This window comes from Botryllus schlosseri, chromosome 9 (assembly GCF_051294905.1).
Source record: "Botryllus schlosseri isolate E-star chromosome 9, Bs_hap1, whole genome shotgun sequence".
In the NCBI taxonomy this organism is placed as follows: domain Eukaryota; kingdom Metazoa; phylum Chordata; class Ascidiacea; order Stolidobranchia; family Styelidae; genus Botryllus; species Botryllus schlosseri.
The window spans coordinates 27,458,595-27,476,894 of NC_137244.1; the positions used below are offsets into that span (position 1 = coordinate 27,458,595).

At 39.9% G+C, this 18,300-nt stretch overlaps 3 protein-coding genes across 3 annotated transcripts in view; 1 reads left to right on the top strand and 2 right to left on the bottom strand.

Moving 5' to 3' along the window:
- The window catches only part of LOC145445899 (lipoxygenase homology domain-containing protein 1-like), a 251,303-nt gene that overhangs the window by 95,338 nt on the left and 137,665 nt on the right, over positions 1-18,300 (top strand). The gene's annotated exons all lie outside the window — the stretch shown is intronic.
- LOC145446467 (methylthioribulose-1-phosphate dehydratase-like) lies at positions 8,524-14,529 on the bottom strand. The gene is made up of 7 exons (XM_080324761.1): positions 14,389-14,529; positions 13,605-13,798; positions 12,654-12,796; positions 11,781-11,953; positions 11,246-11,375; positions 10,444-10,611; positions 8,524-10,013 (listed from the first exon to the last, which is right to left on the bottom strand). The coding sequence occupies exons 1-7, from the start codon at positions 14,513-14,515 to the stop codon at positions 9,908-9,910; spliced, it is 1,041 nt and encodes a 346-aa protein (XP_080180887.1). The 5' UTR covers positions 14,516-14,529; the 3' UTR covers positions 8,524-9,907.
- Positions 14,548-15,603, bottom strand: LOC145446468 (uncharacterized). Its single transcript, XM_080324762.1, has one exon. The coding sequence runs from the start codon at positions 15,168-15,170 to the stop codon at positions 14,721-14,723; it is 450 nt and encodes a 149-aa protein (XP_080180888.1). The 5' UTR covers positions 15,171-15,603; the 3' UTR covers positions 14,548-14,720.

Below are 18,300 nucleotides of genomic sequence, written 5' to 3' on the forward strand. Positions count from 1 at the left end.
AAATTAAAACAGAAACTTTCCACAAATTTGATTATAATTAGATTACCGGCATTTTGCTCTTAATTAGTCTAATTAGACAACTAGAATTACTAGTCACCCAAGTCTGATAGGGATACTAAGGAGCCGTTAGGCTATTGATGAGATGACTCAATCTCGATACATCAACATTTTCGCCCCTCACCCTGTATGGAATCGGTGTCCTGTGCTCACACTATGTTTTATTTTTCAATTATTTTTTAATAAATTTCTTCAACTTGGAGAATCATCGCTGCTCACCTGATATATCAGGTAAAACGGCCAGTGATTCGAGTAGGGCCCCTCCATACAAATAAACCAGCTTCATAGGAGTGTGAAAACAGATTCATTGGTTAAGGAAATTAGTTTACCAAATGAGTTCTATTGTCAAAGAAATCTTATCACAAGAGAAAAACGTTCATAATCGCAGGAAATAAGGTAATTGCCCCTAATGAACAACTTTGGTTAGTTGAGGGCATCAAAAAAGCCATCTATCGCAACGGCAACGGGGGCAATGAAAAAAGTCTCAAGTTCACATTGCTTCCCAAAACAATATTATAGCTGCTCCGTAGCATACCAGATCGATCAATTACAGTTTGGTTAATTATTGCATAAGGTTTTCAATGTCATTATTATTATTATCATTTATCAAAACCGTTCTGTTGACCGTTGCACGCGCGGACTTTGTGGACTATTGCACACAGTCACATACAGAACGTGAACGGACCTCACACATGGCGGGTTGCGATCAGCATTTTAATGCATATCTGATTTTTCAATTATTTTCAAAAACTCCTATGTTATCCCCGTGCTCCGGAGTGGAATTGGTGGCAACGTCACGCAGGATTTTCTGTTTAATTCCTTAATTATTCTATATAGAAAAGCTCTCATCACGCAGGATTTATTTCAAAAAATGGACAGAGATTCCATATAGGCCCGTGCTACCAGACTATGGATTTCAAGGCGGCAAACGCAGAACCACAATCAAGTGAAAACAGACTGCAAACAAAAATGGTTCGAGAATGACAAAACAAAGCAGCCTTCGCGTGAGCGACATCTGACGGTAAACTGAATAACAAACGTGCGTATATCGGGACTGCATCTACTCTTTACAGATAACGATGTCTTTTGTAATATAGGTAAGTCTCATCATCATTGGTTTATTAGCAATTTTATCAGTTCAATACACCACAAAAAAATGCGATACAATGAAAAGACAGGAAGATGTCGAAGCGACAAGGAGTAGTCTATGGAATCTGACACCCACCTTGGCCTAGGTGATGTAAAGAGGAGGCATGCACACTGAATGAAAGTAAAGAAGATAGTATAGAAAAAGAAAGCGACAAGAAATAGGGCGGCATGTCATGGGAAGCGAGATCGATAGGTCAGTCGTGGTCCGGTAATCTTGAGGATGGACTGTATTTATTTAGTAGTAATTGCTTGTATTTCGACTTGAATGTGGACATGCTCGTCGACTGTCGGATGGCCGGCGGGATACTGTTCCACAAATCAGGTCCGGCATATTTGATAGAGCGATGATCTTTTCGGTCGATCATATGATATTTGGACGACGTGGACGCGCGTGTGTTGTACTTGTGCGCTTTTGATTCCGAGGTAAAGAAGTCATTGTCAAGTCAAGTCTAGCATCAAAGATTCACGATTATAGATTCGATTTCCCGTGATATGGGGTCTTTTGAGAACGTCCTGATGTCGCGACTGTTATCAGCTACATCTACATCTACGCTCTATCAAATATGCCGGACCTGATTGGTTTAGTAGCAATTTTATCAGTTCAATACACCACAAAAATGCGATACAATTAAAAGGTAGGAAGGTGTCGAAGCGACTTGGAGTAGTCTATGGAATCAGACACCCACCTTAGCCTAAGCGATGTAAAGAGGATAGGCATGCACACTGAATGAAAAGTCAAGAAGATAGTATAGAAAAAAGCAAGCGCAATTCCCTTCTCAGCGAAAGCTCTACAGCAGGGATTGGGATATCATCATTGGTTTATTAGCAATTTTATCAGTTCAATACACCACAAAAATGCGATACAATGAAAAGACAGGAAGATGTCGAAGCGACAAGGAGTAATTTATGGAATCTGACACCCACCTTGGCCTAGGCGATGTAAAGAGGGGGCATGCACATGCACACTGAATGAATGTAAAGAAGATAGCATAGAAAAAGAAAGCGACAAGAAATAGGGCGGCATGTCATGGGAAGCGAGATCGATAGGTCAGTCGTGGTCCGGTAATCTTGAGGATGGACTGTATTTATTTAGTAGTAATTGCTTGTATTTCGACTTGAATGTGGACATGCTCGTCGACTGTCGGATGGCCGGCGGGATACTGTTCCACACATCAGGTCCGGCATATTTGATAGAGCGATGATCTTTTCGGTCGATCATATGATATTTGGTCGACTTGGACGCGCGTGTGTTGCAGCCTACTTGTGCGCTTTTGATTCAGAGGTAATAGAAGTCATTGAAATATTAGGGGGAACGACCGCAGTGAAACTGATACATAAACTTGGCGATTTCTAGTTTCCGCATATCTTCTATATAGATATATCTATATAAACTGTGCAACCCGTTTAGATAACTTTTGCGACCGGCGAAGAAGTTCTTATTCCGGTTATAGTTCCAACCTAATTCAAGTGGATTACAAGAATGGGAAGTTTACATTAATTGATTCGATATAGACCGGGGTGGACAATGGACATTGATATATCGTACATTACGGTTGGTGAGGTATCTTCCAATCTGGTCAATGCATCCCATTATACAAATCTATATAATGATCGTGTCAATGAAATGCGGATGAAAATTATAGTACGGTACACATAGTAACGCTGTACGATGTACATTGTACATTGATAGGTAGGCTACATATAATCGAACAGCCGACTATATATATGATAACCTGAAGATCTCTTTCGTGCTATGCGCAAGTATAGCAAGTCGTATCGTAGTATAAGTACTGGTCAGCGCTCGAGATTACGCGACCACCATTAGATATATCTTCCCTGTCTTCGGACACATTACCACCTCAGTTTATCACTTGCCCTTTTTTATTACTTTCATGCGGTGTGCCTGTGCATACTTCCTCTTTAGCCTATCGTCGTTGCCCATGTGGGTATCTGATTTCAAATACTACTTCAAGTGGTTTCAACACCTTCCTATCTTTCATTGTATCGAAATTCAAGACATCCTGTGCGCGGCCATATCGGCGCTACGTATACCTGGACAATTGTTGCACAAACCTCCAACCTCAGAATGTTCAGTTCACAATGCCGCACAGCGGATATCCGTCCTGCAGTTGTATAAGCGCCACTACATACGCCTACCTACCGTAACTGAACCGCCGTGGTTCGTAAGTTCCTCCACATTCTTGGATTCTGATCTCAAAGGCTACTCCAAGTTGTTTCGACATCTTCCTATCTTTTCATTGTATCGCAGTCTTGTGATGTTTTGAAACGACGAAAATATTAATAAACCTGATTGGCTGACAATTACCCTGAAAATTCCCCTCTGTCTTGATCGCGTCACAAAATTCACAAGGGCTAAGAAGCGACAACGCGTGACCTCAATACCTCAGATGCAGTGGTGGTACCTTCTGTGAGAATCTTTTAGTTGCAGTTTGAATACGGATGCTATGATGAAAATGGCTGCTGTCAAATGTTTTATACTGTCAACTTCAATTAGCTCATGGACAATATATTGTCCATGTTTTAAAATTTTGAGAAAATACATTTCAATTTCTTTCTGCCACATCTTGGCCATGGTTGGTTATGTATGTGACATTGCTTGAACGTTAATCATGCGTTGATTCTCACAAAATACGTAAAATGGACGTAAGCTACTCCGATTCCACAACGACGATATCTAGAGCTCAGTGCTGTAAAGGGCTTGCGGTAACCTGAGATATTTCACCAAATTGTTGAATCCACGACTGATTTAGTCGATCATCACAGGGAGGTCCGTGGACATATGACCATGTGACATTACACAGAGAGAGAGAGATATGATATTCTTTATCGCCTGCATCATCGAGATGCTTTGACGACGGAGTTGCGATACGGCCCCGGTTTTTTTCTCCTCCATGCTATCCGTGATTGCTGAGCGCCTAGCAGGATAGCTGCGGATACCAATTTTCGAGTCTTTGGTACGACCCGGCCGGGGATCGAACACACGACCTACCGCTCGATAAGCCGGACGCATAACCATTACACTATCTCGCTCTCTACAGCATGCGACACATGAGCATGTGGGTTAAATTACGGATTCGGGGTAGGTTGGATTTATGGTTGGGTAAGGTTAAAATATAAATAAGGGTTAATTTCAGGGCTATGTTTCGGGTTAGGGTAAGGTTTTGGGCAGGGATATATAGAACTCCGGGATGGCTGACTCCTTCGATTGCGTCATCACGGTCATACACAAGTAGGGTCATTTTTGCGCACTCACTTCAGATAGGATTGTTGACAGCGCTTTGTCTGTTTATACACTTGGAGACTTGGAATTACCTTTCTGGTTTGTGATTGCTGGTGGATGCGTATGATATCAATATTTATAATTGTTTATAAAGCTAGAGGACACATGTGATGTTCAGGTAGTTGATTTTTAGCAGTATTGGTTACCGGTATGTAGCTTCAGCTGCAGGTTATTACCGGCACTACCGGTATGCCGGTACCGTACGATATATCGCTGGTATTCGGAATATCTCCGCTTATCGAGTATGTTTTGCTACATTGATAAGCGTAAGTGTATATCAGGATGTAGCAGAATGTTGAGAATTACATTTCAGGAAGATTTTAGTATTGATTACGTTATGCATTGATGACTGATCTGATGCTATAGAACTGCATAATAAACTAAGTCCTAGGCTGTACTGTACAGTGTACAGTACAGTGACTGCTGCCAGTTTAGAGTGACTTCGTCTGTTAGGATTTTATGTGATATGTTAATTGATAATTATAGTTTGTCCGTGCTACTTTCCTATTTGTAGGTAACATGATGCAGAACAAAGGAAAGAAAGGAGTATCGAACGAGCCTAACGGTTCTATACCCATGGTTTGCCATAAGACAGTTATATAGTTGTATAGCGTGAAATGACCAAAAATTGCAGCCTCTAAGTAACAGTATGGAAGTTGCATTTCAGTCAGACAGTCAGGATGATTTTTAGACTTTTACGTAAAATACAAACCCTTGGAGCATGGTAGTGCTACAATACAGAACATGGTAGTTAGAAGTTAACATAATTGTATAACAGTCCAGGCACCATTTAAATTCAATCTGTCTTTACAGATACGGAACCGATAGGCTACTAGTGACACATAAATATGTTTGTTAATGACTGGCAATCAAATGCCACTATACTGGAAAGATACCTCCGTTGCAGTGAACTGTAAAGAATGACGGACACAAAATATAGCATTTGCTGGCCACTGAAACTTTTGAAGATACAAAACAGGACTATTTATCACATCAATCGACTTGATGTCGGCCACTCCCTCATGATGGATAAGTTAACTGTATCGTCAGGATGAGGCAATTGGGAAAAGCTGTGATAAAAACTCTGGAAACTGCATCAAAGTTTAAAAGGTTTTGTCAAACCCTTGCAACACAGCCAGGACCTCTCCTCAGCATGCATGGGTAAGTTTGTCTGATTCTGGTGAGCTTTATCAAATGAAGGATTGAAATCCATCTAAATATATTGTTGTCTGTGTGTTGAGCGAATCAACTGTTTATGGCTTGAGGTAGGCTACTATGCTACAGTAAAGATCATCCTGCCATTTTATCAACTGTGCATTTTGTCGACATTATACTCAATAGCTGGAATATTATGGCAGTTAAATCAGCGGTTGTCACTTCTCAACCTTTTTGATCTTGCACACCTTGCAACTTAAATTGCATATAGGACTAATGTATGCAAATAAAAACTATATATTTGGAACAACATTTAATGTCTTTTGATATAATATGTGGTGCTAATGAAGTTTCTGCAAGGGTTCTGCCACCAACTTCTGTTTGATTGCTTTTGAAAGAAATACCGGCAGCTTATCAGTTTTCTAGTTCCTCTGTTCCACTGCTGAAGATTGCTAAATTGTACAGTCCAAATTTAAATATCTTTTTGTGATAGTCTTGTAGCTTTTCCGTATAACTGTTGCTAAAAGAGGTGTAGGATATTTCGTTCCGTACACTTGCAGCGTTGTGACGGACATCAAGACCAAAGTAGACTATGAGCTCTATATTATGACACCATGCAGAAAAATCCGATTCAATCTGAAATTTGATGTTCCTTTCTCTAATGGACTTCATGCTCTTGGAATAGGAAAAATCTAACATATTTGGCGGTTGAGAACCACTGGGTTGAATCGATTCTGGGGATCCCCAGATCAATCTATTCTTAATGATTGGGTTTATGGTTGATTTGTATCACTAGTTTATTAATTTTTGTTGCAGAATTCTGAAACGAAATGCGACGTTCCATCCTGTACATCACATCAGTGGATATCCTGCTATACTATACTTGCGTTATCATCTGTAAATTTGGGTCTTGTGTCTCAGCAGCAACGCTTTAAATATCTATTCAGTCCATTGAATCAGCTATCATCCTATCCGAAACTCTTCAAGAGAGAGAGAGATTATATTCTTTTTCGCCTGTACCGTCGAGAAGCTATATACGACCGTAAGGTCACCTAGTCTGCTACCCCCCCCCCCCCCCCCCCCCCCCGTTTCTTTTTCTCCTCCGGATACCAGTTTTCGGGTCTTTGGTATGACCCGGCCTGGAATCGGACCTACGACCTACCGATCGAGAAGCCGGACGCATCACCATTACACATAATTTCAAATACTTGTGAATTGGTATCGAACCCCTCAGAAGCTTGATTCGGGATGTACTGCACAGCCAATGACGATTAAGCTCAGGAATGTCTATCGATGAAAAAGTGGAGGAATATTTGGCGTGTTGTAGTATTCGAAAGAGCCCTTACAATTCAAAAAGTCCCGGTCATCATATAGGCCTATTTACTCTTCCCTGATTGACTTATATTACTTCTCCCAAATACTTTTCAAAAATATCATTCGCGCTGAAAAAGTTTGGAAAACAATGTATTGAACGTTTAGAAAATGCTGATTTTCTTCGTTATCCACCTTTCTATGTATTACATCTGGGTAAATTTAGGCTAATTTGAAGTATACAACTGTATTCATGATTTATTTACTGAATGAAATTAATGATATTCAACGTTGTAAGAGTTTGCTTATTTGTCTGTATAGCATAAAGATTGAGGTATGGGAAGACCCATGTTTCCTAGAATGTCTTGCTTACTCACCAGGAAGGCGGCAAAAGGTGAAGGAACCTGAATGTATAAACACCTACATCGCTAACTTGCGAAAAATGTGAAGATTTCGAGATAGATTGCAGCTTGATATATAGCCCTACTTATGTATAGGTCAAAAAGAAGTCAGCCATCCCGGAGTTCTATATATCCCTGGTTTTGGGTTACACAGTCACATGCTGAAGTGACGCATGCTGAACTGTGGTTTTCCATTGTGTCGCATGCTCATTGCTCATGTGTCGGGCAACCTCACAGGGAACATGACCGCGACGAATGTTTTGCTAATGAAGAAATGGGCCAGCGATGCAATACGAGAAACATTCGTCCGATATCTAGAGACCTATGCAATGTTCCCTCTAAGCTGCGCATGTGCGCAGTGCTGAGACGGTCTCTGCGCACAGAAAATCGAAGTTGCGCACAAAAAATCCGAAGCGATGACCGTTTTTTATTCGTTACGCACCGTTGTCCAAGGGTCTGCGCAGTGAGTTGGTGAGTGTGCGCAGACTCGTCAAAAATTCGAGGGAACATTGGATGTATACTAGATTGAAATACTTTGCTGAGTTTGAACGGCTTGATATTTTCAACTTGGAAATGGCTATTTTCAGAATGCAGTTTACAAAAAAATTGGTTTTAAATCATTATGATCTAAAACCCGAAAATGTATTGTAGTTGGGTTACCATATTTTGGCATCCGGAAAGAGAACACTTTTTCAAATCACAAAAGTTAGTTTATCAGACTAGAAAACTGCTGATTCTAAAAATGTTACGGGAAATCCTGATGTGTGGACTGAAAAAATTAGCTATGAAAGACGATTTCCTGAAAAGGAGGACATTTTCGCTTGGCTGAAAAAGGAGCATAAATCCTCACAAAGGAGGATATATGGTAACCCTAATTGTAGTGCCACAGAAGCGAGTGAATCCATGATGAAAATATAATTCTTTCGGAATGAAATTCCCTTCCAATCTCGTTCAAATATTGGCGGTAGCTTTGTTCACGCCACTTGGTTCCACATATCGATGCGATATCATTAATTTGATAAAACAAAGTCAAAAATATCGTCCTATATCAGATTAGGTGCAAAGATATAGCAGTAAGTTTTTGATTGATGACAAGTTTACATATCTTACATAATACATCAACTCGCTTGTTCATTCTCACTGCATTCATGATGGTGCCACAAATATTTATTTGAAAAGATTTTGCCATACATGCTATAAGCTATCCTGATTTCAAAACTACCATTATTGCCAGAAGTGGTCAAAGTAATCATGTAATTCCTTCTAAATTAGAAGTAGCAGTTTCGGGCAGTGGTTCCCAATGCATGGGGTCGTGACCAAAGCCGGATTATTACTTTGAGTCGTTTGTTTTCAGGCATATTGTATACGAGGCGAATGCAAAAAAAATACTTGGGGATGCGAAGGCGTCACAAAACTTGAAATTATATACACCACGACCGCTATGTGCTTGAAACTCATTTTGCATCAAAATTTGATAAAATATGACAAATTGATTGGAATGCATGATTCAACCGATCCGAATTACTATTTGAAATGCTCGTCTTAAAAAACGTGTTGGGAACCACTGTTTCGGGGCAAATTTATGGTAGGCTAACCTAGGAGACTTATTATACAACAAGCGAGTCCAAACTCACAATACATTCAATCAGAGTCGGTGACTCAAAGCATGAAGAATTCAAGATGAGATTCATAATTAAAACATCAAAATTGCAACATTATCAAGAATATGAAGCGTCAAAACAAACCCCGCGGCTGAAAAGGGGTCCATATGAAGGGTGAACTGCGTCTCGTAGCACTGATCCGAGCAGTACCAAATGTATCGCCGTATATATTCAATGTTTGCCTGCAAGGCCAAAGCTTTGATTCGTTCAGCACCAAGAAGGTCTCGTTAATTGCACAGAGCCAAAAACCGAGTATACGACTGGTATGAGCAAAATGATTCGAGTACTCTAATCTAAATCGAGTATCAATTCTAATGATTTGAATCAAGCAGTGAAATGTGATTTTTCCGAGTGCTGAATTTATACTCTCCTTGCCACTAGGAGTTAATCTATCAACGAGAATGATAGTTTTGATACTATTTTCTACTACGGAAATCTGTAAACCTCGGTTGGTCGTATCGCGGCATACGAAACGTGTAGTGCAAAGCTACCCACGGTAAGGGAAATGATAATTCTGTGAAGTCATGATAGATTCCAGCATTGTACCAAAGCGGAATAAAAATAGGTATGGTCGAAAAAACACCAAATCTGTAATGTGATGTAGAACTGGCATTATACTCTTGGTGGTCGCATAAAAGGTGCATATTTCAACTTTCCACATCGTTCATACTGCTGTGACGTTATAACAAGTAACACTCTGACACTCGATTCAGAATCAAATCACTCAGGTACTCGATTTTGCCAGGTCTAATGACAACAGTTCTATGCCGTCGTATTTCCGTGGAAGCTTGCAGTCCCAGTCTGATGTCAACCCTCTGCGACAACGATTTAGTTTTTGAGTGATCCACAATTGAAGATACGGTATTTTTACATCAACAATCAGTAATTCCGTGCTCCCCGGACGGTTCTTGAGCAGGATCGAGTCCGAGCCTTCGCATTTCAACGGCAATGTTGAAGAGATAATCCAGACATTCGGCCCTGAAAATGAGATGACGTTATCAAAGTAGCCAGCTACTGAATTGCAAGCAAAAGTAGCAATAACGTGGCCAATTTCCTATCAACTACAAGTTGAGCAGCCATTCCCAATACATGTCAAAAGCACTTCAAACAGACGCAGAAGTAACGCCATAGATATCTACACAATTCCAAGTGGAAGTACTGTAGCGGTTTCTAAGACATGTCAAAACTACTCGCAGAGCCATTATAAGCAACGCGGCAAATTTCATCAAGTAAAACAGAAGATTTGAAGAGTACTCAACTAAATAGTTTTAGAAAGCAAATTCTGTCAAAGTTATGGAGACTTAAACTACTTTCTAGATCTCCAAATCTGTTAAAAGTCGTTTTGCTTAAAATCCATTTGATTAAAGCAATCTGAAAAAGTAACTACTCGAGTATTATAGAAACTTACTGAGCTTTTGCAGACTGCCAAGTCTTCCCCCAGACGTAAAGGCCGTGCCGTCGGACTAGGACGGCGTTGGTCAAAGGATACTCGTTCATCGCTTTGGTCATTCTGCCGGTCAAGTCTTTTTCGGACGGCATGTTTTCAATGATCGGGACCACGAGCATTTCATCGTAGCTGAAAAATCAATCGATACTAAGAATCTCGATGTAATGCGGGATTTTCATATAAAATTGAATAAAAAAGTGCTGCGTAGTAGGGGTTACCGTCAACTGTAACAACCCCATTTGAAACTTCAACAATAATTGTCAGTGTAAAATTTTCAAATAAAGAAGAGCTTCTTGGAGGTACAGAACTTCAATATACAATTGCATAGTATAGGCTATTGAAATAAACCCGAATATTTTCGGCTGACACTCGTCAGGGGTAACCGTCAGCAACTAGTAGATAATATGAATATACTATTCAATTGTAAATTAAGAATACCGTATAAGAGACAAAACTAGAAAATTTTTAGCTTTCACATACTTGATTAAAATTATAGGCTTAGTTACAAATAACATTAGAATGACAGCTACAGTTTTCTTTAAATTACTTCGGAATTATAATTACTGAATTCACAAAAACTTAGAAACAAAATTCAATTCTCTACTGTTCATCCTCATAAGCATGCCAATTGGCTCGATTCGAAAGATCAGCATTTTCAGAAACACCAGAAATTAGTTTCGAATTAAAATGAGAGTGTAGAAACATTTCGCAAATTAGATTACGGCATTTCGATGTAATTATATCAATTGCTGTCTAATATTACCTGTATCTCTCGCCGCCCATCCCTTTTCTGATTCCTTTTATCGTTTCTTGGTGGGAAATTCGGAATTCCTGCCCCTTCTCGAGAAGTGACGCCAACACCGAATTCGGACTGTGGCTGTGAATGATCGCCCCTGGCAATCACAAAATCCACAATAATTATTTAGCGAGACAATTTTATGTAAACAAAAAGGGATGTGAAGTAGAAGTAGGCTTACATCATAACCTACTTGATTAATTCGACAAAGTACTTTAACTGAGAGTATCTGGTTAAGAGTGAGACAAATGAGTATTTTATGAATGCAAGGATATCGTTTGAACAATGAACAGTAATAAACAGTATGACTCGGTGGCGATTTGAAAATCACTCGACTTGAGTCAAAAGTATAAAATGTAAGATGGACCCGACCCGAGACTCGGACTTGACTCAATAGCGATTTTAAAATGACTCCACATGACTCGGGTCAAAACTTTAAAAAGTGAGATTGACTTGTGACTCGGAACCTTGCGACTTGGTTACAACCCTTCTTTCAACTCACCCGCGTCTCTCATGGTGTAGATGGTCAGAAAAACGATGGCGCTATCAGACATTGTCAATTTCTTTTCCTGAACAGGACAATCCAGGAGGTTGCCGTGTTCGTCAAGAGCAAACAAGTCTTGCGGCAGGAGTCTCTCCTTGGACACACTGGACGGAGTGATGAAGATTTGCTTTCTGCAGACATACACAAGTTGATTGCAAAAAGGAGAGAAATTTTTCAGTGAAACGTTCGGTCATTCCAACTGAGTCTACAAATAGAGACTTTTCAAATTAGAATCAGAATGACAGATACAAAGTTTTTCTTACAAATTAGAGTAGAATTAGAAGTATAGCTGCACAGTTACTTCCAAATTTGATTAGAATTATAGCTACAGAAGTATTTCCGAATTAGATTAAAATTCGAATTACAGCTATGAAGTATTTTCCCAAAGATTATAGTAGAACTAGAATTATAGCTACACATTTTCCAAATTAGAATAGAACTATAGCTGCACAGGTATTTCAAAATTAGATCAGAATTAGAATTACAGCTACACATTTTCCAAATTGAATTAAAATTATAGCTACACAGTTATTTCCAAATTAGATAAGAATGGCAAATGTCTGTACAACAAGCTTCACTCGTTTCGCATGATTGTGTCATATCTAATATATAATAATAATATTATAATAATATAATATATAATATTGTGTCATATATATAATGATGTATTTACTGTCACACATTTACTGTTGTCAACCTCAATAAAGAAAAAAACTAAGAAAAAGCATACTGTTACAATATAGAAGCGGACAGAAAAGTAATTTACAGTCCTATTTTTATGAGATGTTAGCATACTGTATTTGGGTTTAGAGATGAGGAATTATAACTCACTCGTGTTTTATTGTCATGGAACCGCCGGTTCCAGACATCCAACCCTGTTTGTACATCTGACGACACAATTCCGGGATGAGATTCCGAGGATGCTCCGTCGCGTAACGTCTGTTGTACTGCTGCGTCTTGATATTGTAACTCAGCTGATGAGAAAAAAATCCGTTTACTTGAAGGATGCTTCAGGATTTACTATTTATGGCATAGCAAAATCCAGTACACCAATGATTTGATTCTTGTCGAGTATTAGAATGGAAGCCAAGTAAATTTATGAAAGCACAACATAGTGTGAAAGATGTGGAAAGTTGAAATATGTACCTTTTACGAGACCGCAAAGAACACAATGCCAGTCCTACATCACATTAAAGATTACTTGGTATTTTTTGACTATAACTATTTCATTGCACTTTGTGACAATGTTGAACAAGACAGATACGGTATGTCATTTCCACTACCGTGTATAGCAGGGTTGTTTAAAAATAACTTCTTTTTCCCGGATTCCGGGGATTCGCTGATTAAATTGTTAAGTTGTCTATAAAAAGGCTGCACACCAAAATTTGGCTCAATTCCAACCAGCCGAAGCCTCGGCAGAGGCAATTGAAATCTTTAAATTTATTGAAAAAAATTTCAAATTTTACTGGAAACACAATGAAATTGTTAAATTACCTGAAAAAACGATGCAAAACAATTTTCGTTCGCTTCGAACTAGTAAAAGCCAAGTTATTACAGTTGAAAGTGTTGGATTGCAAAATAGCATTGATGGTGGGTAATCCCAGAATTGTTGATGAAAAACTCGAATAATTTCGCTTCTACGAGTTGGAATTGCGTCAAATTTCTTAAAAACTACCAGTACGTGAAAAAATCATCTCTCCATACTCGAATTGAATCGTCAGAATTAATACTCGAGTCAGATTCGAGTACTCGAGTCATTGCACCCAGCTCTATTTCCATTACCGGGATGTGATTGGTGGCGAAGCTTCCGTCCGGATTGAGCTTACGAGGTCTGCCGCGGGGACGCTTTGGGGGCATTGCACTCAAGCGTGATGACGCAGGACTGGGAGAATCGTTCGAGAAATCGTCTTCTGTTTCCGTTTTAAAGAAGTTACGAGCGATATCCCATGAGAAGTCAGGCTTCCCTTTCGGATGTCCTGCGGAGAAAATAGGCCCACGATTGAAAGCTGGTAGATTGCAGGGACTACTACAACTAGATAATTCTGCTTGTCGAATTAGACTAATTAGAAAAAAAAAACGGTTATCTATCACTAACATAATTACACAGACATATTCCATTCTTGTGCTTATGAGAATGAATTCTGATTTGATACGAAGTGGACTTGATTTTTGTTGGATTTCTTTCTAATTCGGAAACTAATTCAATTTTCAGGAATATTCTGTTTCAGTATTTCTGATTCTAATCTAATTTGGAAAAAAACTGTGTAGCTATCACTAAATAATTTTCTAGTTCGCAAAAGCACAAAATTTTCAATTTATACAACTCTAGAAAGACTCGAGTTCTGTAAAGTAATTGATATCAAAGTCTTTGGTCACTTGGTTAAAATTCTATGCCACAGACAATGGGATGCAATCTGAATGTCGTAGAGTGATGGATAATTTTGTGATACAATAATAATTTTTGTGTAGTTCTAGTGAAGAAATTAGACTGCATCCCATAATATCGGATATAGATATTTTTAGAATTAAACTTTAAAAATTTAAATTTTCAAATTAAAATTCGTACGCGGAAGTCGAATTCTGAGCTTCGATCGTTGATTAGAGTCGTCATCTTCATTCAAAGAGGATTCGTAAAATTCTTCATTCTGATTGAATTGTGACGCCGCAAGAGCACCACAGCTCAGCGAGTCCATTACTATTTAGAAGTGACAGATACAAGATACAATCTGCAAAAAAATGTTGCACAAGGTTAAAAAAAGTTAGATACATCAGGCGGGCTGGGCATAATGATTTGAGTATTCGAATCTGAAATGAGTATTAATTCTAACGATTTGAGTCAAGTAATGAGATCAATCAGCTCAAAATCTCAGACACGTTTTAAAAAATGTTGCAAAAAAATCAACAATCGGATTTTGATTTGCTTTTTCGTTTTTTGGATTTCTTTTTATGTTTATGCGTTTTGTGGCGCGAGGAGTCCTTTTTCTTTTTCTTCTTGCTTTCCGACTCAGAATCTGAAGAATCTTGGATTTTCCTTTTTCTGGATTTTTTCAATTTCACTTTTTTTTCTCGTTTTCTTTTCGGTGACTTTTCAGATTCGTCCGAACTCGAGCGAGATTTGAAGAACTTTTTTCTTTGATTCTCCATATTTTCAGAGTCGTCACTCTCCGAGGAATCAGAACTGGTGCTGCTCACGTCCAAGACAATGTCCTTTGCCGCATCGACTTTAATGAAATTGCGACATTCGAAAGTTAGATGTCCAGGGTAACCACATTTTTTACAGCCTGCTCCCGACCGTTTCTTGTCCTGGTTTGTGAGTCGCGCGACTAAATCTTGCTCACGTGACGCCATGTCTATAAGCTACAACAAGAACTGTCACAGAAAACGCTGTAATGATCCTTACAATGAATTTTCAATTACGAAAGATGAAATTGCAATTTCCTAACACTGATTGACTGAGCAATTTCACGCAAGAATTGTTGAATACCGCATGGCAGCTACGGCACAAACCAAAACCACCAACACTAACTGAATCGCAGTCACTTTAATTAATATTTTTATCGTTTCAAAACACCACAAAACTGCCATAGAATGAAAAGATTTTCCCAAAGACCTAGATTTGGTAAACATTCCAGGTACACGTAGTCCCTAGATCGAAAATTGCCGACTCCCTGGGGTCCTTAGCAAATTCTGCGCTTCATACATCAGTGCAATATAGAATACAAGCTAGGAAACCTATAGAATACAAGCTAGGAAACCATACTTCCATTACTGCGTAATGTGCGAAGTTGATTGAGCTGTGGTGTGGAGTCCACTGTGACCATTCTGGCAGAAAATGATTACGTCATATTATGGAATTTTTTTCAGGGCAACGTCAACGGCGGGGAAGAGGAGCCTCCGACGGGCATCGAACCCAGTTCGCCTGCTTGGTGGGCGCTTATCGTAACCGCTACACTATCTCCCCCGCTAGATCACTAACCTTGAGAGAACTGAAGCAAGTCATCATTGCGAAAGAAGAGGCATGAACACTGAATCAAAAGGAATGGAAGATAACATAAAGACAAAACGACCAGTGACTAAATGACATGTGACGGAAGTCGAGGCTGACATCTTCATCATTGGTTTATTAGCAATATTATCAGTTCAATACACCACAAAAAATGCGATACAATGAAAAGACAGGAAGATGTCGAAGCGACAAGGAGTTAGTCTATGGAATCTGACACCCACCTTGGCCTAAGCGATGTAACGAGGAGGCATGCACAGTGCACACTGAATGAAAGTAAAGAAGATAGTATAGAAAAAGAAAGCGACAAGAAATAGGGCGGCATGTCATGGAAAGCGAGATCGCTAGGTCAGTCGTGGTCCGGTAATCTTGAGGATGGACTGTATTTATTTAGTAGTAATCATTCCATTTGTCATTTCGGAAAAAATCAGTGACCACAACCATATTGGTTTTCTAGCACAAGAACAACAAAGGACACCCCCCGAAACATATCACCTCTGCAGACGACGAGAGTTAGTGGACGAAGAAGCGCTCGATGATGCCGCATTCAATCAATTTAAAACATCAGCCATCCCCTACATCTCGGTAAACAACTTTGACGAAAAATTTGTAGAGTTTATGTCTGCTATCAAATCACTGCTGGAACAATTTGCACCTCTACAGCGCCTTTCGAGAAGTCAAAGAAAATTGAAGCGAAATCCGTGGATGACCACAAAGCTGATTCAACTTATCCGTAAACGTAACCGGTGGCATAACCGAATAGACACCAAGAACTGCCCAGAACATGAACGAGAAAGATTTCGACGTTTCAGGAATCGCACCGTGCATCTCATTTCCAAGGCAAAAGCAAAGTACAATGAGAGATTTTTCAACAGACACATAAAGGACACTCGAAAAACATGGTCAGGACTTAACTCTCTCCTACATCGAAAAAAAGGCCATAAGTCTGTTTCGGAAATTGTGAATTCGGATACCGGAAACAAACTTTCAGACCCGGCGGCCATCGCGAATCACTTCAATGAATATTTTTGTAACGTAGGCCCAAATATTGCTTCTTCTATTACAAAACCTGTGTCGGCCAGGTCAGAGGTGAGATCGTTATCCCAGTCAATTGTGCTTGAACCTACGACCAAATACGAAGTAGAAGTAGCCATCCACAAACTGAAATCGCACAAGGCCGACGGCTATGACCAAATCCCATCATGGTTTTTAAAAATGATAAGCCTGCATATCGGTCAATATATGGCCCATTTTTTCAACTTCATGATAGAAAATGGAGTCTACCCAAGCTATCTAAAAAAAGCCAGAGTAGTCCCTGTACACAAAGCTGGGGATAGAACTAATGTCACCAACTACCGTCCGATATCTGTTCTCCCATGCATCGGGATTGTATTCGAAAAGTTGCTCCTCTCCCGCCTGTCCTCATTCCTCGCCAAAATGTCTGTCATTTCCCCTCAACAATTTGGCTTCCGAAACAAACACCAAACCGCTCATGCCCTCCTAACAGTGGCCGAACAGTACTATGATATCTCAGAGAAGCGAAATGTGGGATGTAGCATTTTTCTCGACCTAAAAAAAGCGTTTGACTGCGTAGATCATAAAATTCTCATCTCGAAATTGGCGCGTTACGGACTTCGGGGCCCACAACTTGAGCTCATGAAAAGTTACCTCACTGGACGCCAACAAATGGTTGCGATCTCAGACACCCTGTCCTCTCCTCACCCGGTGACCTGTGGTGTGCCCCAGGGCTCAGTACTTGGACCGGTCCTTTTCACCTTATATGTCAACGACATTTTTGAAACCTCCTCATTGAACACCACACTGTTCGCTGATGATACTCACCTCCTCTCTTCCGCATCTTCGACGGCAGAGCTGGATGCCCTGACTGGTGACCAAATGCCCAAAGTCCATGAGTGGACGGCCCAGAACAACCTTTGCATAAACGCCTCGAAATCGCAATTGCTGACAGTCAATTCAAAAAATAACCTAACCGTTAATATCGCTGGTCAGCCCGTTTCCAACACAGATAATGCCAAATATCTCGGAGTTTTACTGGACTCGAACATGTCCTGGAAGAGTCATATTCAGTCCCTAGAAACTAAATTATCACCGAAGTGCGGCCTGTTCTACAGCGTTGGGCGCTTCATGCCAGCATGGGTTCTCCTGATACTCTTTAAATCCTTAATCCAATCGAAGTTACATTATGGCATCCTCTGTTGGGGGGCTGCCAGTAAAACTGCACTCAAGCCACTGCAGAAACTACAGCATAAAGTGCTCCGAATCATAGCTAGGGCCCCAACGGGGCCTGGCTGCCCATCCAATAAGTCGCTGCTGAAGAGATTCGGCGTCCTAAACATAGAAGATATGCGGAAACTAGAAATCGCCAAGTTTATGTATCAGTTTCACTGCGGTCGTTGCCCCGAATATTTCAATGACTTCTTTACCTCTGAATCAAAAGCGCACAAGTACAACACA

Excerpts from the sequence above, each read along its gene's own strand:
- LOC145446467 (XM_080324761.1), bottom strand. The coding sequence starts at position 14,515 with ATGGACTCGCTGAGCTGTGGTGCTCTTGCGGCGTCACAATTCAATCAG. Across the intron at positions 12,797-13,604 it reads TCGCCACCAATCACATCCCG|CTGAGTTACAATATCAAGAC; the intron begins GTAATGGAAATA and ends TTTTCTCATCAG. Across the intron at positions 11,376-11,780 it reads CTACACCATGAGAGACGCGG|GGGCGATCATTCACAGCCAC; the intron begins GTGAGTTGAAAG and ends TGTGATTGCCAG.
- LOC145446468 (XM_080324762.1), bottom strand. The coding sequence starts at position 15,170 with ATGGCGTCACGTGAGCAAGATTTAGTCGCGCGACTCACAAACCAGGAC.